General features: G+C 39.7%; 1 protein-coding gene across 1 annotated transcript in view; it reads left to right on the top strand.

The window, feature by feature from the left end:
* Positions 1-23,798, top strand: part of TLK1 (tousled like kinase 1) — a gene marked incomplete at its 5' end in the record, with an annotated part of 67,893 nt that overhangs the window by 1,962 nt on the left and 42,133 nt on the right. Inside the window, one exon of the mRNA XM_084264844.1 lies at positions 23,393-23,511. Within this exon, the coding sequence (XP_084120970.1) occupies positions 23,393-23,511 (119 nt within the window). The remainder of the gene's footprint in view (positions 1-23,392; positions 23,512-23,798) is intronic.

Raw genomic sequence — 23,798 nt, 5'->3', positions numbered from 1 at the left:
TGTATTTGCATGGCGATCCTGGGTCGTGATAATTGTGTGTCCTCATGAGGTAGTTATGTTTGAAAATCAGCATAGGCTGCCAGCCAAGCTTGGGTTTGTATTTTGTGTTCATGCTAGTGGGCTGTTATCAGAAGTGTCTCGCCTGAAAGCAGTAGGCCCTGAAATACAAACATGTCGGTATGTTCGTAGACGTTGGCTTATGTATGTAAAAGAATGGTGTCAGATCAAACTAGCAAGTGCGCAGTGCAGTGTATTTATAGGAGTTTGTGCTCTCATTGATTCAGGACGTGTGATACCTTGAGGTGGTGAGCTTTGGAGCAGCGTATGAGACTGCTGGCCCATACTGGATTGCATCTGTGTCGCTGCTAATGCCTGCGCCGGTTTTCAGTGGGTAATAGTTCCAGACACATGGGGTTCAGCACTTGGGCTGAGCTTGTGGCCCAGCTTGGCCTCCTTGTGTGGGGATTCAAATCCTTTGGTTGGCTTTTGTGACAGATATGCCCACATTGCCTTTGGATGTTTGGGCCTTCACTGAGTGCACCGTGTGCTGTGGCTTGTCCAACCTTACCTGTGACTTGCTGTGAAAGTTTCACATGAACCCACATCTCATGCGGGCTTTTAAAGGTTCTAATTTATCAAGAACAGAAACCCCCAGCACCCTGATGTAGGAAGTCCTAAAAATATTCTCTGATGCTCTAATATGGAGAAAGCAAAACCTAAAACTCTGTCATCTGTAATTATCACACAAAGTTACTTTAAAAATGCAATGCCTTGTCAGTATCCAAAAGGGACTACTTGGGACATATAGGTGAAATTGAAGGAAATAATTAACCTTTTCTGGAATGCACTGCAGCATTGCAGCCGCATTCTTCATTGGATGTTACCTTTTATATCTTGACTTCTAGGGGCATCAGTACTTAACTGTATAGATTTGAATTTATGTTTTAAGACTTTAAAATGAAAGGACTGGTGTGGACCTGAATATGATTGCATCTATGCACTTTTATTGTATCAGAACTGGCTCTGGCTTGCATTTCAGGATAGCTTGTAAGTATCTGTAGTTCTGTCAACTGTTTTATATGCCAATAATTTATGTGTGGGACGTGATCGGTTATTCAAGAGCCATGCAGTAGATGCTATCAGGAATTTAAGAGGACTGTTACTCAGTGTTATTTTACATATAGTGTGTGATTATGTGGCTGAATCTTGTGTCACTGCTCACATAATTGCAGTCACATGACTTCATGCTTGTATGTAATGTCATGTTTGTAGTTACCTTGACTTTTGACTGCTTTATGTGTGTATACTAAAGAGACCACAGCACATAGCTGGCAAGTGCCATTTTGTATATGGAGGATGTTCAGACCATTGCTGGCAAGGCAGAGATATAGAAGAGATTTTGGGAAATATATATGAGTGTCTTGGAATAGCATCTCTTTTGAGGTTGGGGGCAGTGCCACAGTGTCTGGTAGTCAAGCGCGATGCTTTGCAAGTTATTTTTTTGTGTGTGCTGTTGGCTTTGATCACTTTACTAAAAGCAAAATAGAATGCCAAATACAACTTTGTATTACTATGAGAGGAATTGGAATTTCAGTTTTCAAGTTTAAGCCCAAAATTACGTATTATAACAAAATGGTAAACAAACTCATGACATGTACTTTTTACTCTTTGAAGAACTAATGTAGTGTAGCAAATCTTCTTGACAACTATTTTTTAAAAATAGTTTTAAAATGTGATAAATACATATATTTTCTATTTATTACCTGAAAAGTGGTAGTAGTTGCCCCTCTGAGCATAAGGGTACAGCTTATTTCCTCCTTAAGTTTCCAGTCTAGAAAATCACTCTAGATGCCAGGTTGTGTCACATACACTACGTACGGTGTATTAATCCATGAACATGAAAGCTGCCTGGTCTTAAAAAACTTCCAGGGTTGTTTTGTTTTGTTTGCTTGTAGTCTAAAAACTCAGCTGCTTTATTTGTTTAACCAGTAGGTTCTTGGTAAGTTTATAGGGTATTATCATTCAACTGTAGATTGAGGATTTTATGGATTTGGCCAGTTTATGGAGAAGGGAAGAATGGGAACACTTCACATTTACAGATGATGGTATATTTTTACTTAGGATGAGCAGAGCAATCATAAAAGATTATTTAGGCTGACTGTAGCACAAGCAGGTGTTGTCTAAGGCTTTATGTTGTTCCATTGATATGCACAGATTCTTGCTTGTGATGTTATTGCTGGTTTTGTTGCAGATGTGTTTCTCACAGTGAGCTGATGCTTATGCCAAATTCTTGCGAGATTTTATAGTGTGCCCAAATGAGGAATGGGAAAAGGTGACCTCTTTTTCTGGCTTCCTTTTTTTTTTTTAAGTATGGGCCCTTGTTTGAATCTGATTTTCTAAAGACAAGTGCTGCAGAGAATAGAACAAATTAATCCTTGTGTTTTGTTTTAATTCTGTTTTAACTTGCCTAGAACGGAATTTCCTATTAACCTATTCCATTTTAAATGGAGAGAGAATCAATATCTTAAAGGACAGACTGTATTTATTTATTATTATCTCCATTCAAATAAAAAGCTTGTTATTTCTTTCATTATTTTTTCCCTAGACTATTTTTTATTGTTTGCTTTTTCCTACAGCAGGTTTTTTGTTGGGTATTCTCCTTCAGGAAGCTGAAATAAACTTGCTTATTAGTAGTAACTCTGGTTTGGAATTAGTCTGAACATTTCTTGGAGTTTTCTTAGAGCCTGGTAATCCTAAATAGTTAAAAAAATACTATTGGGACTCCTGGGAAAGGTTACTGTATACATGTGCATCGTGGTGAAAGTTAGGTCTACAGGATTTTGTTAGCTGAAGAAGAAAGATTATGGAATATGACAAGCTTAAATAATCATTTACGCTCTGTGTTAATGATACAAGATTGTATTTTGAAGTAGTACTTGGTCTCAGTCCATCTTGTGCCAATGCTGAGACTTTTGTAAAAAAGAAAATGTTGATGTTAGTGAATTGTATTTATGCAGTAGAGCATCTTCTGAAGTATAGCTGCCCTGAAACAGAGAAGCCCACAGTATGGGGGGGAGGAACAAAAGTTTTGTCTTTATGAACTCTGTGGACTTCTTTCTGTTTGTCTTGGGGTGTTTCAGCTGTAAAAGAGGAAAAGGGAAATTTGACTTGCCAAAAGGAGGTGAAGGTGGGTAGAGGGAAAAGGGTGGTCATTGTTTCCGTTGAGAATGCCAGTGCTCCAGCTGCAGTTGCTGGAGAGCGGTTAAACGGGAGCTGGCCATCATAATATAACCCAGTTTCTCAGGAGGACTGACAAGTGGAGAACTCCTGAGGGTTACTGAAGATAACACGGGATGAGTAACTACACTTTATGCTCAGTACTTAGGGATCGAGTTTGGTACCAATAGAGAAGGGTTAGGAAGCATGAGAAGATATTTTGGATATTACATTTCCCTTCATCTTGACTCCACCTTTATTTATTGAGATTCTCTGTTTGGCGTAAAAACTAAGGCTCTGCTTCCTTCCCAGGTACCTTCTCTCTGGACGTTATTCCTTTCTTTCGTTCCTGAGCAGGGTGCTAGCAAAAAATCCTCACAACCAGCCTTTCCCTGGGGAGGATGCAGTAGGTGGTAAGAACACAAATGCTTGTAAGCTTTAATCGACCTCAGCCAAACAATCCCAGAAGAGGAGAGCAGAAGGGCTTAAGTGAAGTTGGACATGCTGAAGATTGACAGAAGGCTGGGGCAGTGTGAGTCTTTGGGGGTGGCTTTGAGCTGGAGGGACTGACTGAAATCAGAGTGATTATATTACTAATTTTAATCACGACTTAAATCAGCGAGCAGGAAATCCTGATTAAATAATTGTTTTTAATTTTATTTTGCATTTGTGCTTAATTATTTTTCCTAAAGAAAAGTTGATTCTAATTGGTCTAATTTGATCGTGCCTCTTGCTAGGCAGGAGGGTACAGATCTATATGCATTTATTTAAGTAGTTATGCAGCTTAGATTCTTAATGTTTAAGAAACATAATTCCCCATGCTTTAGACAGCTTTTAGCTAGATTTATTAGCTAAATAAAATGAATCCTAATTGTACTAGATACATAAGAAGAAACAAATATAGCCAAATGTCTTTTGCATTTAAACCAAATTAAGTAGAATTATCTGTCTTTTGTGAAGTAAATCAATTATTTCTGGTCACCGTCTTGTGAGATTCAGAGATAATACTTCAAATCCAGCCACAGTTTCTTCTTGTTCATCATTTGGAAAAGAAAGCCAGGTTTTCTTGATTTCTGAGTTGTTCATTGCTCGTTGGCAGTTCCAAGTGAACCAGCCATTGAAGTGGTTGCACGAACAAAAATGGCAGAAGCAGTTGCTGGTGAAAGGCAGTCAGCTGCTTCAGAGCTCCAGTTGGGGCGGCTTCCAGCGTTGCGATGGTTTGGCTGCCAGCAGAGCATTAAAGTTTATATCATTTGAGTGTATTTTTCCCTTGTACAAATTTAATAGATCATAAACTTTAAACCTCACCATAGATTCTTATTGCTTCAAGCTTAGCTTAAACGTTTTAATGCTGGAGTGTATTTTTAAAATATGCAAATAAGAGCAGTTACCCACCCTGTGCTCAAAAGGCCTTTTTAGCTTTAGCTGGAGATGCTCTGAGGCTAGCAAAGTGCCCCCCAAAGATTTAGAGGGAAAGCTAGGGGTTGTTGGATGATTACACAACTGTGACAGGAATCTGGTTGCTTTGGAATGGGAAACTTAATTTACTGGAGCTTTTACGTGAAACTGAACGTCACAGAGAAGGCTGGTATTCCCTGGGACCCCTTCTGCTTGCTGAGAGGTGGCAGCAGGAGCATTAAGCAATGTATCTTGCCTCATCATATCTGCACAGTTTTAAGTGGGTGGAAGCTTAAAGGCTGCCGTGCTTTCTCTGTAATGTCCTTAAGAACAAAGCACTCTGCACTTCACATTTTAAGAGATGAGGATGGTGGTAAAGAAACTCAAGAGTGCCTTTTACAGGAAATTAAGCCATAATTAGTTGGAGATTGGCAAGTACTAGATCTCCTTTCTTTGAACTTCTAATAAGCTGTACCTATAAAAGGAAGAGAGAAATCTTTTTTGAGGAATGTCAGGGAATCTTGATGCTCTTATAAAAATGATGTCATATACAGCCAACCTTTTAGATATATCACTAATTTTGACTGTACCTGGAGCTCAGAGCATCTAGATGCTTCAGGCACTGTGTCATACAGCTGTACCTTTTGATGGATTGCAAGTTTTTGTTTGTGCATTTGTTTTTAAGTAATAGAATCTGTGAACTGTATGCATAAGGACAACAAATTGGAAAGTAGTGATAACTATACCAAAAAAAGAAAAAAAAAGAAATTGCTCTTTGTAACTCCTGTAAATCCAAAAGAATTACATTCTTTTGAGACCAGAGATCCTGGTGATTCTGGTCCCTGATGCCCTTGGGATCACACAGCTTTAACAGAGGCACTTCACTACCACTGAACTTGGAGCTCTTGAATCCTTGGAGACAAACTCAGGTGATGCTACAAGAAGGATTTCTAATACTTATTTCTTTTCATTCCTGTGGCTTAGGCTAATCAGGCCTGTATGCTGCATAGCTGTATTTTTTTAAGTATTGTTTTCCCTAGTTAATGCAGCCTTCTCATGGGTTGCACAGTTTTGCCCTAAATTTTGCAGCTGAACTTCAGCCAATGTTTGTTTTTTCTTGTGTGTGCCTGTGTGTCCCTTCAAACCTTCTTTCTAGCTATGCTCAGGTATTAGGCTGGAGGTCTTAATTTATTGGCAGATTCCTTTAGTCTTGATGGGTAATGATGTGTTTTTAACAGCTCTGTTTAAAGTTGTGTTAAAAGATATACCAGAAGTTTTGAAACTTTTCAGAGTAAAAATCTTGTGTGTTATTTTTTCATAATGTTCCTCTTACCTGGCACAGGCTGCCCAGAGAGGCAGTGTTCAAGGCCAGGTTGGATGGGGCTTTGGGCGGCCTGGGTTAGGGGACGGTGTCCCTGCCTATGATAGGAGGGTTGGGACTGGATGAGCTTTGAGGTCCCTTCCAACCCAAACCAGTCTGTGAGTCTAAGAGTGGGGATTAGTCACTAGGGTTTTTGTTTGTTTTTGTTTCCATTGCAAGTGAGTTATTCCTTCAGCTAGCTGTTGTTTGGGCATGGTTGCTGTGTCTTTGACACTCATTTTAGAAACTTTATGATTATTAGTGTTGTATTTTAGTTTTGGTAGTTCTATTTGCAGTACAGAATTATGATAAAAGGCTATCTTGTAAGTTTTCTACAAGCTTTAAATAGAGTAATTCTTGTTATAATAACTTTGTATTTAGTGTTATGAAGAGACATCAAGAGGAGTGGGACTTTCATATTTTAAAGTCAGTATAGGATACGAATAGAAGTAATTCCTGAAGACGCAGGTTCAGAATTTTTACATGAGATACAAAAAGCACTTTTTGCTGTGCATGTTACTGCCTCAGTATGTGATTGCTTTTTTGAAGTTCATTGCCTATTTAATTTACCTCTACTTATGTAATCAGATTGTATATTACCTCTAATTAAATTGTATTATTAAATGATTGTGATACTAATAATGCTTAAGAGAGGTAACACCAGTATTCAAACTATGAAAGGCAAGTCTCATGGTCTTTGCTTCCTTTTTCGATGGTATTTTGTATTCTGCATCCATCCATACTTTTATTTCAGTCACTTACTCAATACACTCTGTCACATCCAGAATGGCCAAGTGGTTAGTATTAGGGAAGAAGCAATTTTATGTATTCTGCATGTACATGCTTTTATATATACACAAAATGTGTGTGTGAAGTCTTGATGAGCTGTCTGTTTAGTCATTAGGAATACTAATGTTGTTAGGATGGCCCATCCCCCTTAACAGTCTTACAGACAAGCTAAGGTTACACAGAAACTAAAGCTGCTTTTTCGTAAAAATGTTCTGCGTTCCTGTTGTCTCTTATTACATACTACTTTAAACCTTGTTTCACTTTTTCCAGATAGGTCATTTTGTTAAACCTGCTGCTTAGTATTTCAGGTGATACAAAATTTGGCAGCTAAATTAATTGTTCTGTAGTCTTGCCCTATCTAGAGTTTTAGGGTTTTTATATTGCTGTTTGCTTCTAAACAAAAGAATAGAAACGCATAGAGCTCACAAAAAACAGAGTCTGGTTGTGTATTAGATTATATATTATGATGTTTGTTGTATTTTTCTCTCCATTTGTTATGCTTGCAACAGATGTCTTAATTTGGGAATGAAATATTGAAGCTATGACAACAAAATGATTTCCAGTAAATGACCTTAATAGTGATTTTTTTTTTTCCCTGTGCCGTGTGATTGAAAGTTGACCTGATTTGTTCTCCTGGCTAAAGCACAACGTGCTGTTCTCTCCCAGCCTTTCACTTGTTTTTCTCTTCTACAGAAGTGCAAACAACAGGCACCAGTCTCTGCCAGCGTCTGACACCACCTTTCTGCTGTTTTCCTTAATCTCTTTTTCTTCAAGTTTGTTCATACCAAAAAAAAAAAAAAAAGTGAGAATCGCTATTTTTACTTTTCACTTTTTTGTTGTTCTTGCGGCTTTGAAATCCCGTCGTTCCAGGGGAACTGAGTGATGAGGCAGCAGGAGCAGAGACTGTCGGAAGTTGCAGGACTTGGCAGTGCGCCACCATCCGTATGGCTCTCCCTGTGTTCTCCCTTAGACCAGATCTCTCACCCTGTCTCCTCCCACCACCGACTTCTCTTCCTGACTGGTGCTGCTCCACAGAGGTGACCTCCAGTATCGTCCAGCTCCTCTGTTTCCCTTGTGCCTCGCTAAACTCTCATGTTCCTCCTCAAGCCGGTCTCCCTGCTCAGCGTTCATTTGTGCATGCTGCTGACTTGGCTGTCAGGAGGGTAATTTTTGATAAAGAGAGCATGTTGATGCGGTAGACACAGGAGCCTTTTGGATGTTCAAGTGTTGGCAGGCAGTGCTCAGCTCAAGGTGCGCTCGGTGACATGGTTTTGCAAGCATGTAGGTGAGAGTCTCTCCTCTTGTGCCCCACAGCATGCCACCATGCTGGAGCTCTCCTGCTGTAGTGCCGGCAGCAATGGTGAGTGCTTCATGCAGGTGGGAGTTTGCAACCAACTCGTGTCTGGAAAGGCTGGAGAGGAATGTTGATATATCTTGGGTGTCAAATTTCTGCTTGACCACCAGTCAGCACTTGAGAAAAGGTGAAATCCAGTTTTAAGATTGTTGTGGACAGGGGTCCCCAAATGAGTGGTTTTGGGGAAATAATAGATTTTGTTAGTATTTTTCAGTCTTTAGTAATGGAGATTCCTCATATGTTTTAGACTTTGAATTAAGGGGGATCAATACAATTGCTTTTTGTTACATCCATTGAGTCACTGAATCTATTGGGTTTGTTGCATGCATGATCCAAAGGTATTGAGCAAGGAGTTTATTTCTGGCCAAGACAGAAGTTTTTAGTGTGAGTTGTCTCATTCAGTAAATAATCATGGTAGCTTGTAGTGAGTACTAGATGCTACAAAACACTTCATGTGAAAGCAATAAAAGAAAATAGTCAATTAATGATTGAGGTAACTAATAGGTAGTGTGACTAGTAGGGATGTAAATGTTGTTTTTTTCTAGCAGTTAATGCCAAAACCTGCATAGGGTGCCCAGTCATTTGCATGTGCCACCTCACATAGAGAAGTTTTTTTGTGTGTATTCTTTTATCATGTGTGAAAACTGTTTCAGCAGTGTGCCTGCAACAGCCACAGCTGTTGCGTCAGGGGCACATAGTGTGCATTGGCCTGCTGCAGGCCATTCCTACTGGGCACAGGCAGGGTGAGGAGGGCAGCCTCCAGCTTGCCTTTTTTCACTACCTGGGAACTGCTCTTGGGGAAACTTTTATCTTTTTCTGGTCTGTTTTTATTCAGTTACTTCTACTAGTTCTTAAATTTCAGTTGTCTTTTTGTTGCTGAGAGATAGCCCCAAAAGCAGCAGGCCTGGGGGGGCATGCAGCAGGTATCCCACACGTCTGCAGACTCGTCAGGGTTTAACCTTTGTCAGACTGTACTGGTCAGGAACTGGTCTCATTTGTACTGTCTCCCTTTTCTAACTGATGGAGGTAAACTTGGCTTGGTTACAACTTACTCAGTTGTCTTAAAAATATCTCCTGCATTCTTAGCTTGGTGTTTAGTCATCCTCAAAGTCAGGAGTATGGAAGCAGCTGTTTTAAATGTGCACCAGGTGACATGCATCCCAGTCTGCCAGCTGTTGGTAAGGTGTGCTGCTGCCTCTCAATAGCACTGGCTGCTCTAGCTCTCTCAAATTGTCTGTTGGAAGTAGCTTCCAGAAGCCTGCTTCAGCCATATGGAATTTCATGGTCCTTCCCTGCCTCTGGTGTCAGCTGTTTTATGGAGGAGTCCTGCTTTATCTCCTGTCAGTTGGGCAAGAGAACTTGGATCGCGCTTTTTTTTTTTTCTTAAATTATGGCTGCGAGTGTAGCATCCTTATCCTTTAGCTAAAGAGAAATGTGGTTGGTTTTGTAGGGCAAGTACTATGCAGCTGATTGTTCACATGGTGGATGATGTTAAATGCATTTAAGAATTTTTACTGGTGTCTTGAAACCTGGATTTTATTTTATTTTTTAATTTGCAGTATCAAAGACTTAAAACGCTGCCCTTTGCTAATTTCTGGTTGCCCTTAGGGCTTTAACTGCATTTATGTTACGAAATTTTATTCACGTGATCAGAGACTTTGTTCCATGAAGTCTGTTCTTTGCTCAATGGGCAAGATGGGCAGATCTCAGGAAGGAACTGTGTTGAAAGGAATGAGAATCCCCTCCCCCTTTCTTCAAAAACGTGAATGAAAGTGATAGTATAGCAGAAAAGAAAGCTGGTTTAAAATTAGACGATGAGCTCTGGATAGTAGAAACGGCAGTAATGCAGATTTCTTTAATGATAATGCTGAGCAACACTAAACCCACATTTTTGACAGATGATTGCATAGAACGCTGCTTTGTGAACTGGGTGGGTGCTGAATTTTGAAAAATGTTCAGTACGCAAAGTTGCAACTGAATTCAGTGTATGCTGTTGGTATCAACAGGCTTTGTAGCTGTGCTGGTAAGAAGGAAAAGTACAAAGTTTAAAATATTTTTTCCCCTTAGCCTTAAACTTGATTTTTCACCAACTTCTGTGATTTCATATGGTTTTGTTTTTCCCTGACTGTTGAATGAGAGCAATGCTGCAAGGCCCTGGAACAGTGTAGGTGCAGTCATTAACACGTGAGCTTTGTGTGTGTGTGTGTAATTTTCTGTTTGGAGCCATACTCAGAGTAGCTCCTCCCTATGAAAGACTTGGAGGAAATTAGTTTCTTCCCCTATTCAGCAAAATTTGGATTGCCATGTCAGTTCAGAGCTGCTGGTTGAGTTGTAAATTAAAAAAAATCAAACAAACCAAACCCAAAACAGCACACCAACCCCCTAAGGAAGAGTATCTAGTTGCCTGATTCTTTGAGCAGCACCTGGCCTCTGGAGTGGTGCCTACAAGAGAGAAAAGCGACCCGCCTCCTCGCACCAAGCGTGTCCCTACTTGGCACAGGGGCAGGGTCCCACCACATGAGCTGTCTGGTGGTTTCTCATGAAGCTTGTGATTCTGCAGCCTGAAGCTCTTAACATAAGGGGGGTTGTTTCAATTTGTAGTATTTTCTATACTGCATGCACCATACAGGTAATTTGATAGGAGGAAACTGACAGTGTCATTTGAGGTTAATAGCTTTTTTCTTAAAATGGTGTAGTTCAAAAGGCAAAAGAGTTTGTGAGTCTTGTGGTTACAGCTAGAGGTGAATTACTGTCCCAGTTTAATCTTAGAGGTGTAATAAGCTTTTGTGTGTGTTTGATGTTAAACTGTGGCCTCATAGGAGTATGTGGGGGGTTGAAGTTACAGTCGATCACTATTTTATGAGTGAAATACTTGAATATATTTTGAAAGACTCAGGACTTTTTTTAAAGGAGATTAGGTTAGAAAGTTCAGGGAATTAACCACCCAAACATACTCCTATTGATAAAAATACTTTCAGATACCAAATGACTGGTATTATAACTCAGAAAAATAAGATAAATTTATTCTGTGAAATTGGGGAGGGGGGGAGGGGGGAATTGCACTTACTTTCTACCCTGTAGGTAACTCCCAGAGAAATTTACGTGGGGAAAAAGGTATTCAATTTACATTTGTTCCTTCCTGCTTTACTTTTTTTTCTGCAGAGTGCAGGTAAGAACCAAGAATCCTGTGGGAACAGGCATTGCTTGCTCTGTTCCTGCTTGGTAGGTGACCTCTGCTTTCAACTTCCATTTCGGTCCTTCTTTGGGCAGCAGAAACTGATGTTCGTTTGATATGTGCAGAAGGCTCATGCCATTTTAAATTCTGACAGAACAGCCATTTCATCGTGGACTTGAGCTTTTAGAGCTCCCTGTTTGTTTCCTTACAACCAAATGCAGCAAATGAAATTTGCTATACTTTCTGGTGTGATTCTAGGTAGATGGTTCTTCTTCAGGACTGCTCCAGGGTTTTAGTGCTTTTCAGTATAGAAATAGAGAGATGGATATTTGTGAGGGTTGTTTGGTTTTTTTTCAGTATGTGATGCACTTTTGGAGAGTATCACAAAACTGGTGTGGTGTCTTGTGACCTGTTAGTCTGCTTTGCCAACAAGTGACCCATGAGCTCGCAGTGTGCTTTGCCCTGCTCGCCGCCTCTTCCCCAAGGGGACAGGGAGCATCTGTTTTAGCAGCAGATGAAGCTGAAATGGGAAAATTCTTTGCTTTTTCTGTTTGTATACCTTTTACAGAGCTGTCTGGAAGCAACAGTAATTACTGTAGATTCCTCCACATAGACATGAAAAGGGAGCTGGTAGAGATAGGCAGGCGGCACGTCACCTGCATGTGTGCAGCCCAGACTGTATTAGTTTTTATCTCTCTTGACATAATGTTTTGTTCAAGGCAGATGTTTGCTACCTAGGAAGGCAGTCTTTTAGTGTTCCTGCCACAGATGTCTTGTGTAACTTTGGCCAAGATGTTAGGTGTTTTCTGAAAAATGGAAGTAGGTTTTTCCTCCCTTATAGGGGGATTGTGAGCATGAATTTCTTGTCTGCGTATTGTGTATTTGTTTATCAGTTGTAGTAGTAGTACAGTGCAGTGCAAAAACACTGAAACTGGGATGCCAACAAGGAGTTTTTTATTTTTGATTGACCAAGGATCTCCAGTAGGCTAAAGAAACCCAAAGGGGTGCCACTGTGTTTTCTTCTTTTATCTTGGTAGCATACAATCTTAAAGCAATGGATTTAGTGTAGTTTTTCTTTAACCGGAACGCTGTTCTTAACTTGTAGAAAGGAAAGGTACTGTGTTTTGACTTTAACTGTGTAATGAATCTTAACCTTTCCAGGAGAAAGCTGCACAAAGCCTAGATGTGATTGTTTAAGGCTTTAGATGAGACTTCAGGGAAGTTGGTATCACATTCGTATAGGCACAAACTCTAGTGGTCAGAGATGACAGGCAACATCAGGAGAATGTACTAGTTGGCTACCCAGTTGCTGCCAAAACTGACAGTTGTCTTGAGCAGAACTTTATTAAAAGCACTTTAAATGAATGCTCTGTATCTCTGATTATTCTGTCATTGTAACAGATGTTCAAATCAGATGCTGTCATTAAGAAAGTTTTACTGAAGATGAATTTGTTTATCAGTACTGTTCACCAGGGAGTGTAGTGATAGGACAAGGGGTGTAATGGCTTCAAGCTGAAAGAGGGTAGGTTTAGATTAGACGTTAGGAAGAAACTCTGTCCTGTGAGGGTGTTGAGGCCCTAGCACAGGTTGCCCAGAGAGGCTGTGGAAGCCCCATCCCTGGCAGCGTTCAAGGCCAGGTTGGATGGGGCTTTGGCCAACCTGATCTAGTGGAAGGTGTCCCTGCCTAATACAGGGGGTTTAGAACTAGATGATCTTTGAGGTCCCTTCCAACCCAAAGCATTCTGTGATTCTATGACTAAATGCTGAGAGCAGTACTTTAGACAGTGAGAAACAACTAGTCAACCTGCTCTCGGGTGTGACTGTCTTTAGCTGTGAAGACTGCAAAACGGTCAGTGAAGACTATGTTAACAAACCTGCTTGTTTCTTTGAAACACTCTGGCTTGCCAGTTGACTGTTAAGCAGTAGAAGTTGTTGGTGGTGAAAAGCCACCAAAATCCTTCTGTTAAATCAGAACCTACTCTTTGACTGCTGTTGGCAGTTCAGAATAGTCTAGAGAACAATTGCAAGTGAGTAATCCAGCTTTTTTAAAAAGCAGGAAAATATGACACGTGGGTTTACACAGTGACAAGTTTCAAAGGAATGGATACCATTCTTTGTAATGAACATGTTCAGGATATCACCCATTGTGTATGTTCAGAGTGTTGACTTCTTTTTCAAGCTTACTCTGCATATGGTGTTCTAGCCAACGACTCGGGAATACTGGTTTTAGTGATTTTTTTTTTAAAAAGTATTATTATTTAAACTCTTAGTTGTATGCGTTCAAAATAAGTCTTAAGTGGGACATTTCCAGAAGGTTCTGTTATTCACTGATGATACTTTTCTGTGGAGTATTTTTTGTAGTGGCTTTTCTGTTTGATTGATATTGGAGGGCTCTTGTGATGGGAAAAGATCTTGCAGTTCAGGATTTTGACATAGGAAGTGTACAAAGACCTAACCTAACTCAATTTTGGTTTTAAGAGCCTAGAAGGGGTTGCTGGACAGAGTGATTTTGGATGTGAGGATTTCTTCTTTCCAAGTGGACGGTTCTGCTGTTGGGCACAGCAGGTGTTGCTGTTACTATGCCTATAAACTGGTCTGTTGCATTCAGTTTTTGTTTAGTTAAGGTGTCCAGAGGACACCAGTCTTCAAAACGTAGCCTCCTCACTGGTGTTGAAGAGTGGTAATTACTAGGTACTAGTAATACACTACATGTTCTTTCAGTTGTCCTTTTTCCTTGCCTTCATCATACCTAAACATTATTCAACAGACTCAGGAAGGACCTTGTCGTGGTTCTGTTGCTCATAGCAGTATTTGCTATGCTAACGCTTCCTGTACATTGTGCACGTGGAGTTATATTAGAAGTTTGGGAAATGTATAGTAGATACTATGTTGAATGTTCAGTGCTTTATCTTATCTTCTGCGTTCAGCTCTGGGGGCCCCAGCATAAGAAAGGCAGTGAGCTCTTGGAGCGAGTCCAGAGGAGGCTCATGAAGATGGTCAGAGAGCTGAAACACCTCTGCTGTGAAGGCAGGCTGAGAGAGTTGGGCTTTTTTAGCCTGGAGAAGAGAAGGCTCTGAAGAGACCTTATTGCAGCCTTCTAGTACCTAAAGGGACCTGTAGTGCAACTGAAGACTATTTACAAGGGCATGGAGCAATAGGACAAGGAGCAATGTCTTTAAACTAAAAGAGTGTAGATTTAGATAAGATGTTTGGAAAAAAATCCTTCACTGTGAGGGTGGTGAGGCCCTGACACAGGGTGCCCAGAGAAACTTTGGCTGCCCCCTCCCTGGTAGCGTTCAAAGTTAGGTTGGATGGGGCTTTGGGCAGCAGGGTATCACTGTCCGCGGCAGCAGGGGTGGATCCAGATGAGCTTTGAGGTCCCTTCCAACCCAAACCACTCTGTGATTCTGTGATTCTTTTTATTAATTAACCTGTACTTGCCAACTCATTTCATTAATATGGAAAAAAAAACTGCAGAAATAATGGCCTAATAATGTTTGGGGCAAGGTGGGAAAAATTTGATCTGTAAAGAATTCTTTCAGGAAAAGCTAGCATAAAGAAAAATGTGGCTAAAAACCTGACCTGTTACAAGGATTCACATACCAAATAAAATTAAATGTTGATTTGTTTCCCCAATAATGAACAGGATTGGAATGAGACCCAGCATGCCATTGTTTCAGTGAATACTGCAAAACAGCTACAGTAGCTTACAGACCTATCAGCACCATTAATTGTTAGACAGACTTCAGTCTTGAAAGCTGTTGTAAACATGCAAGTTATAATTTTTCAGGTTTGGCATGTAATTTTTAAAAGTGCTCATTCAGTTTGGTTTTTTTTCTTGCTTTTCAAGTCTTTCTTTTTTCTATATCAGTGCTTATCTATCTTAGGTACTGTGCTGCAGTACAGTTTGTGTTTACATCTGTGCAATAGGTTTGTTGTATGTGATGTTGAAGGAAAGTGCAGTTACTTGTATACAGTATGTGGGGAAAAGGCTGTCAGTCAGAAAGATGAGCTCTTCCTTGCTTCAGGAGGCCTGTGCATTGTTCTTGAGCCATGTGTGGCTTTCAGGCAATTCCGTTTTATTTCCAAGGATTGGTAGAGGAAGTCACCAGAAACAAGCCATCACCAGTTTGCATTGGACATGGTTGCATGCCTGCTTCAGCCTCAATTACAACAGGATAGACCCTTGGGGAGATATTGTCCTCTCTGTTGGATGAATCACTCCCTGAGCTCAGAATGAGCCATTCTGAGTTGCCATCCTTGTAGCATATGCCCACATGCATGAGTGTATGTTGTTGGTTTGTAGCCAGATAAAGGCAACTTGTAAATTCGTCTGTGTCTGCTGCCTACAACCATCTGATGAGACACACAGTGGCTGAGGGTTCCTTAGAACAGGGTGCCTAGTTGAAAGGCAGGGAGAATTAAACATTCTTAAATTATTACCTACAAATGCCTCCTAGCTGGTCCAGAGTTAGCCAAAGTGGTTTATTCATAAGTCTTTCTTCAAGGCGTTAGCAGAGGTTCCATCAGGAACATATTTCTCTGTAATTCACTTTTCCTTTCCATGTCAGACAATTGAAATCCAATTGAGCCTAAAGATCAATTAAAAAAAATTTAGCATTAAAGAATTGATTTCTATTGTAGAATGATTTGCAGAAAATTACTTACCTATCCAGAAGCCCAGGTTTTCTTTGTTTCAGGTTTCTGGACTTGAATTGTTGGGAGAAGTGAAATAAACAGCACTTTCAGAAAGTGAGCTTTTAAAAAAATATCGAAAAGAACTTAAAAAATATAAATAGACTGCATCTTGGGGAGAGAAGGGCACAAGGAATATTTTGCACCAGATGCTTTCAGCATCAGAATGGTTTGAGTCCATGTTGAATGGTAGAGCCCAGGTAACCCAACAACCTATCCAAACTGTGCTTCCTCATGAACTCCTTAGTTCAAGGGACATTAGTCAGAAGTTGTGTTTGGTGTTTTTTATCTCCCCATCAGAAAAAGCTTATTTTTTCTACTTATGTTTTAACAAGTTTGCATCCAACAGTCATACAGCTGTAAACAACAGGCATAATTTTATGATACTTGTCAAAACCTGCTGTCTTCTGATGTTTATAGGGAAGATTTTTTTTTCTTGTTTGATTTACTGTAGTTGTGCTTTTTTAGGCCAACATTTGCTAGTTGCACTATTTCCTTCCCATGGGTTTTACATACACTAAAGCCTGATTTGTCTGCCTGTTAATTATCCAGCTTTTTCCCCACCTTTCTTTGACACACACCACACACCACCCCCAGCCTCCCATAAGCAGTAGTCACCTTTCACTTGTCTGCATCCCTCTGCCTGTTCTTTTGGATGTAGTCTTCCTCCTTCTAAGAGGATCCATTTGTGGAATAAAAGCCCCTTTAAATTAAGAAAAGCATTTTAGGTTCAATTAGGCACCTTGGCAGTAGTAGAGGGTGTGTTTGTTAGGAAACTAAGTGCCAAAATAGAGATACTTTGAGTGAGAAATACTGTCTTTATATTTAGTTTTCTGTGTTGTGTGCTGCAGTCTTGCCAGCTCAGGTGCTGAACAATGTTGCATTTTTCACTGTGTATTTAAAGTGACTATTGATTAATTAAATGCATTCGGTTCTTCGCTGACCCTGGGCTTAGGTATGTGAGTGTCTCCTTAGGAATTCCTTATCAGTTCAGATATTTTCAAATAGTTTCACTTGAACATCAGGATGTGTTCCTCCTTTCCTGTTGTGTCTACAGCTGCTCTTTGACCTCTGTAGTGAAGGTTCTCAATTCTAATGCAGTACCCTGAAATTTTTCATGTTACCTGTTGTTTGGAGGTTATAGTAGCTACATAGTCTTCTGTAAAAGAACTTAATCTTCACTGGAAAGCCAGTGATTTTAAGCATTTCTGAATCCCTCAAGTAAAACTTTATCATGAATAATCTGTAGCTGGTTGTTGTTGTCAAGTATTTTAGAAGAGCTGGAACCTTGGGGCCTTGGTAAATGGTGTTCTGTAGGCTTTGATTATGTAGCTGTTGTTAGGAGGTAAATATAGTTTTGGGCTTTGTTTGTTTTATGTTGAATGTCAAGAGATTGTGTCTTGCTGTCTGCCCTGTTGACTGCTGATTTAGGTCAAGTGGGACCTTTTTGACTTGGGAGGCCGCAGTACTGAATGACTCTGGCCTCAGGATGGTGATTCATGCAGTGGTGATGCACTTCAAAGCCTTCTGCTACTGGCAGGCTGTGTTTTTGCTGTTATCTTGGAATTGAACTCTTCTCAAATTACTGCTGCTTGGCTTTATGCCATCATACTAGTATCTCAACTTGTTTTGTTAGCATGTTAGTAGTTTTTGAGGCTGTTTCCAGTTCTGTTTTCTGTGATTCCCTCAAACATGCTGTGGAAGAAAGACTTCAAGACAAGGTTTAGCAACAGAGGTCAGCTCTGTGTTTTGAGCTTTTTGTCATTCTTTTCTGAATCTCGCAGTCCAAATGTTCTATTTTAGATGGAACAGGAGTAATTTTTTCCAAATTAAAAATCAAGAAATTTGCATTCATTCCATGTTGTTTGATGTCTTAACTGTGTTTTGGTTTGCCATGCTTTTTCACTTCATTAGACTTGTAATTTAGAGCTCTGTATATTCCTTCACTGACAGCTTGTTCTGGGTTGCTTTATTCCCCATTGACCTTCTAAGGTACTGAAGCATATGTAAAGTATAAGCTGTAATAAATGGAAAGTTTTACTGTTAATAGGAAGACACCTTGCTTGACATGATGATGACTTGCTAGCGTTTACCTAACTACAAAATATTTTGTTACCAAATAGTTTGTTTTCTTGGTGGCAGAAACATTAGCTTCATTATCTTGTTTTCCTGGAGAATGAAAAAGTTCTTTCTAGTTCATTCTGCAATAAGAAAATTTCAGAGTTTCGGAAAGATAGAAAAATGAAGTTGAGTGCGTGGTTTGGGTTGGTATAGGGTTTTTTGTTGTTTTGGGTTATTTTCTAAATGAGACAAGACAGTAGCTGACTTAAAAAAAATACATGTGGATGCAGAGACAAGATGTATCTTTGTGTTGGTGAAAGAAGAAAAGTAGTTGTGTGGGCTTTTTTAATTTTGGAGGCTGCTTAAGGATTTTAAAGTTGTATTTTTAGTAGTTTTCTGTAGTCTTTTGCATTTGGTATTTTAAAGCTTTCATTTTAACTGCCAGTACACATATATTCTAGAATGACAAGAGCTGTCATGCTCAAGTGTTACGAAGTTAAATTATTAGACCATCAACATAATGGAATAAATGTGTATTTAAGATATTCCAAATTGAAATAAACAGTTGCTTAAGGACTTTAGGGGTTGCATTGCAATGCTGTTACACAGTGGTTTCTATACTTGGGATAACTACCATGCTTAAAGTCATAACCTGAAAGTTACTTTGATACCTTTAAAGAAATTTTGATACAAAAAAAAAAAAAAGGTGGTGGTGGTGATGGGGAAGCTGCTTTCCAGACAGCTTTCCTTGGCATTTGAATTGGAGGGATGAGAGGGTTCTTTGGTTGGTTTGGTTTTATTTTTTTCGTTCCCAGCCATCCCCCTTTTAGCTGGATATTAGATTTACTGGTCTGAAGGATGCTACTGTCAGTGAAGACACTACTTGGTGGTAATAATCATCAATGTTAATGTGACGTGTTCCTAGAAATATGTTGGACATATGGTAACATACATGGTATGAGAATTAAAATCTTGAGTACTAGGAGCCCATCAGGAAATTTGGTTTACATTTGAGCTATTGTTGAACTGTCATCTTCTCTGCAATAGATAGATCTCTGTATTGGTGTATTTCCTTTGGCATTAGAAGCTATATGCATAGAAGTCCGTTAAAGAAACCAGACCAAACCAGTGTGCCTTTTGCTTAAGTGAAAGGGGGTTTGTGCAGGCCTTGAATTCAGGAGAAGGGGGCCTCAGTCTAATCTGGAGGGTTGTTCTAAGAGGAATACAGCCTTATCTTCATTGACAACGTATGAAGCTGTTGATCTTTCTTCATCTGGAAGCTGTAATTGATTGCCAGATAACGAGTTGATTCAGGGTAATAAGAGAGTCAAAGATAAAGATTCAGTCTTGGAGCTTGATTCCATATTTAGTGGAAAAGGAAAAACATGTTTGGTCTGTCTTTGCCTTTTGGTCTGCAGTGCGGCTCTGCAGTCGTAATGGTGTTCAAGGTAGAGATTGTAGGACGTGTATCCCTAAAGATCCAGTTTTATGAGGTGAAGACTTGCAGCTGCAAATCTCTGCTAAAGTTTTTTTCCTAAAATGTCTATTTTGCTGAGGTATGAACAAATATTTGGTTAAAAGACTGGATCTTTTGCGGGTACATATATATTTTGAAGTATGGGGCCTTGGGGTACAGGTATAGTTGCATTTAATTGTTTTCTGGCCACCCGTTCTGAAAAATTCAAACCACCATGGAGAATCCCCTGATTCCTTACATGTCTTTTTTGCTGAGGTATAATACAGTGTAATTGATTATGATCAATGCCAGGAAAAGCTTATAAATTGCTTCTCTGAATTTATAACTTTGGCTTTTGACGTAACCTGTTGCTTAACAAAGTCTCAGAGGAGTTTGGAGTCCCTTTCAAAAGACTTCTTGCAAAAAAAATGTCCTTTTCAGGACAAGAAAACTGTGTATTTTATAGTAGTTTATAGCGGAGAGGCTGTATATGGTTCTGAAAGATAAATTCATATGGAAGATAACACTGCTTCCAAAAAATGCAACAGCTAGGTAGTGTTGGTAACTTTTTAAGAAAACTACTAGAAGAAGCACTCCAAAATGGGCAATGGTTACAAGAAATAGAGAAAAGTAGCTTTTTTTAGGACTCTTCTGTCAGTTTTAGGTAATCTTCCAGGCACTCTCTTTGGAAGACAGAAGAAGTTGGAATGGCAGTGGGTGGTAGCAATGCCAGTCTTTCATTTAGCATCATTGTAAATACCCTGTAAGTACTTGTGTAACATGATTGCGTGTCCTTTGAGTTAGTTGGCTTTCATAGGCAGGCATGAAGTTAGTTCAAGTAACAAGTCTGGATACGTTTTCAAAGGTAAGATATGTCAAGCAAGGTGCTGTGTGAGCAGGAACATTTACAAAGTCTGATGTTTAAAAAAAAAACACATATATTTTTGTCCCTTACATGAAGTGGCTTAAAGCTTATGGTACCTTTAAAAGTAGGTAACTTGTGCTGAGAACTGAGAGACTGTACAGAACAGCGTGTTCTTGAAAAAACAGCTGTGTGTCTAGAGTGAATTTTAAATTACAGCATGAATGAGGAAGGCAGTTAGGCAGTTTAATAGATCTTCCTAGGATTTGCTCTGTGTTGAAAGAAGGTTTGAATCCAACTTTTGTCTTGTCCTTCAGATCACAAGGGTGGCGGAGTGTGTGTTGCTTTTTGGTTCTGGATATTTAACAACAATAACAAAAAAACCAAACAACCACCATCCCCTCCAAACCCCCCCAACATAACAACAATTACACAGACAAAATAATGAAGAGTTTGGAGTAAATTTGCTAGTATGGGTAGGCTCTAAAATCTGAACAGAAAGAAAAAGAAGCATTGTGTTTAGTCTGTGCAGTGGGCTGACTGCCACTCTACCTGCTATATTACCATTTCTGACTGGTAAGGTAACCCGGGGTGCTGATCTGTAGTACATGAGACCTGCAGAAGCAGTTTTACCCTGCAGCACTTCAAATAAGCCTTAACTATCTACAGTGATTATCACTTTCCCATATTTCATAAAATAAACAATATAAGGTATGGTAGTATCTGTTTATGTAATAGACACATGGTTTTTAATTGCTAGAATTATGTCAGTAATTTTAAGCAAGCTCTGAACTTTGGTAGGCAGTAACTATCAGCTATGCTAGTAAATCAACATATGGCTGGTCCTGCTTCGTTAAACAGGTTATTTTGGCAAACTGAAATTGGTTATATCAGTGTGGCACACACTTAATCACTTTTACTGTTAGGAAACAAAACAATGCTCATTTAAACTTGCCTGACAAATGCTGCTTACGCTTTTTCAAAGCAATACCTTCCCAATAAGGTAGGGGTTACGTAGGTACTACTTACTAGGAAACTTGTACGCATCTTTTTTTTTTTTCATTTGGAGAAAAGGCATATTGTACAGTGTGGAAATGTAAGGAATATTTTTGTGTGTGTGAGAAGTCTACAATTTGGTTTTGAACCTCGTGGAAGCAGTACGCGAGCACATTTTATGAAGCAAGAGTTTAACGTGATTTCCTGATTGTTCTGCGCTGTGCATACACGTAGTAAAACAGTCTTTACCCTGGAGACCTGACAATCTAAAATATGCAGAAATTGGAGGAATTCTTTCTAGGCAAATTCAGAAGTGGTGTTACAACTGCTGATAATAAGCCAGCTGTGGTTTCAAACTGGGTTATTCCTCTGCACTGCTGGAAAAGAGACATCCAGCTCTGTGTGTGGCTGTGTCTGGGTAAACTCTTCCTCCTCCTGAAGCTAAATGCAGTATCCTCAACCTGCTACTTGCAGATTTTTCAAAGAAGAGCTCTGCCAACAGCACATTTGCCAGACATCTCCTTTCCAACCTTTCCTTTTTTTTCTTGGTGTGTTTTTCTTCCATCAGAGGAGACCTGGGTACTGGGTGTGCAGTAAAGGAGCACTGACACCATGTTAGCCATCATCTGCCTTCCCACCAGAACAAAGACAACTTGAATTAGCCAAATAGCAGATCCAGTGCTCTCTCCCTGCCGGGAGGTTTAGCTGCAAAGCCAAGAGTGGCCAAAATGTTTGGTACAAAAAAGTCTGTGTAGTTCTTGGATGTCTTAACATCCAAGGTTTGTGAGGTACCCAGGAGTCATATAAGAAAATGTATCTTGTCTTATTAATGGAAGGAAAAGCTACGCTGATGCCTTCCTTGTTGGGATGCTTAGCTGATTATTAGAAGTTCATAGGAGCACTTAAAACTTTGCAAACTGTAGTTTTGATGAGAAGGGAAATTCAAAGACTTTTCTTCTTTGCACTGTTTGAATATACGTAGTTGTTACTTGCAGTCCTTTCTGAACGGCTTTGTCCTCCTGTGGGACTGAGAAGCACAAACTCATTGTTTCCTAGTTGAAAAAAATGAGGCTATATCACTTTATATGGTACTTGAGGGGTATGCTATTAAAATAGTGCATAAAGACTTTGGCATTAAATATCTTATTTAAAATAAAGCAACTGAAACGTTTCCAAGTGAAGATAAACTGAATGTTCAAGTAGTTGAAAAGATAAAAACAAAGAACACAGTTTGTGTAAATACGGAAGACTATTTGTCTAGATCATCTTTCAGACTCATTAAACAGCCGTAAGTGATTTAAATACAAATTAGAAAGCTGCACATAATGTTGCAGCCTACTCATGTAGGCTGAGCTCATCAGAAACTCCTTTTGTTCCTCCATTTCCTTCCACCTTGTTTTCCCTGCCGATGCCGGCAGCACTGCTTTGCCCCGGCTAGCAGGGCTCTGTCAGAGGCACCACCCGTGCAAGGGTCTCTGTTACTCTTGGCTCCTGTCGTATTGCTGATCCCGCTCCTTGCTTCGCTGCCCTTCGAACCTCCATATAACCCTGCATTTCCTTACACATGTTGGGGACTGTGGTCTGTCTTCTGATTTTCCTTTCTTTTCACTTTGATTCTTACTTGTTTGTCTTGGACATTAAAAATGTTGATAGCCTAAACAAGTTAAATAATATGGAGGACAGGGGATTGCAGAATTAGGAGGTTTTATGCCAGAAAAGGTTTTGCTCCTGTTAGCTAGTTTTTAATCTATAAATAATGGGGCTGATCGGTGTACCACATGCTGCAGACTCAATGTCTCTTACACGCCTCTAACAGGTTCTAGTTTTCACCAAAATTGATAAGGCTGTGCTTTCCCCAGATTTTCTGGTACTCACTGAGTGCATTTGTTTCTAGGTACCTGATGGTGAATCGTTGTCAAGTTGAGGGTATAAATCCTTTCTTTGCATAGACTAGTGATAACTTTGGCTTGTTTTAAAATATTCCACTGCAAATATTGGTGAACATAACGAATTTGTTTATCTTTTTTTAGGAGCAATGGATGAGCTTCATAGCCTGGATCCAAGAAGACAAGAATTATTGGAGGCAAGATTTACAGGAGTAGTAAGTGGCAGCACTGGGAGTACTGGAAGTTGCAGCGTTGGAGCTAAAGTAAGTTCTAAGAGCAGTCATACAGATCTGACATCTTTGAAATACTAATTTATCTCACACTGCCTTGCTTCTATGTTGCCCATGTGATTTACTTGCAAAAATACTGTTTGGAAGAGTTTGGCGTTGGAAGAGGCTCTGAGGAAAATCCTTGCATGTATGTTATTCTGCTGTGATATGGGATTGTTCATCTGTGGTGTGGACGTGGAATTGTTCTTAAAAACACCAAAGAATGAGTTTATATAGGCACTTTTCTGGTTTTCCTGTAGTGCACATGTGATCAGGGATGG

Source organism: Gallinula chloropus, assembly GCF_964237585.1.
Source record: "Gallinula chloropus genome assembly, chromosome: 5".
Lineage (NCBI taxonomy): Eukaryota > Metazoa > Chordata > Aves > Gruiformes > Rallidae > Gallinula > Gallinula chloropus.
The sequence above is the reverse complement of the archived record's forward strand: the minus strand, read 5'-3'. Positions and strand labels throughout refer to the sequence as shown.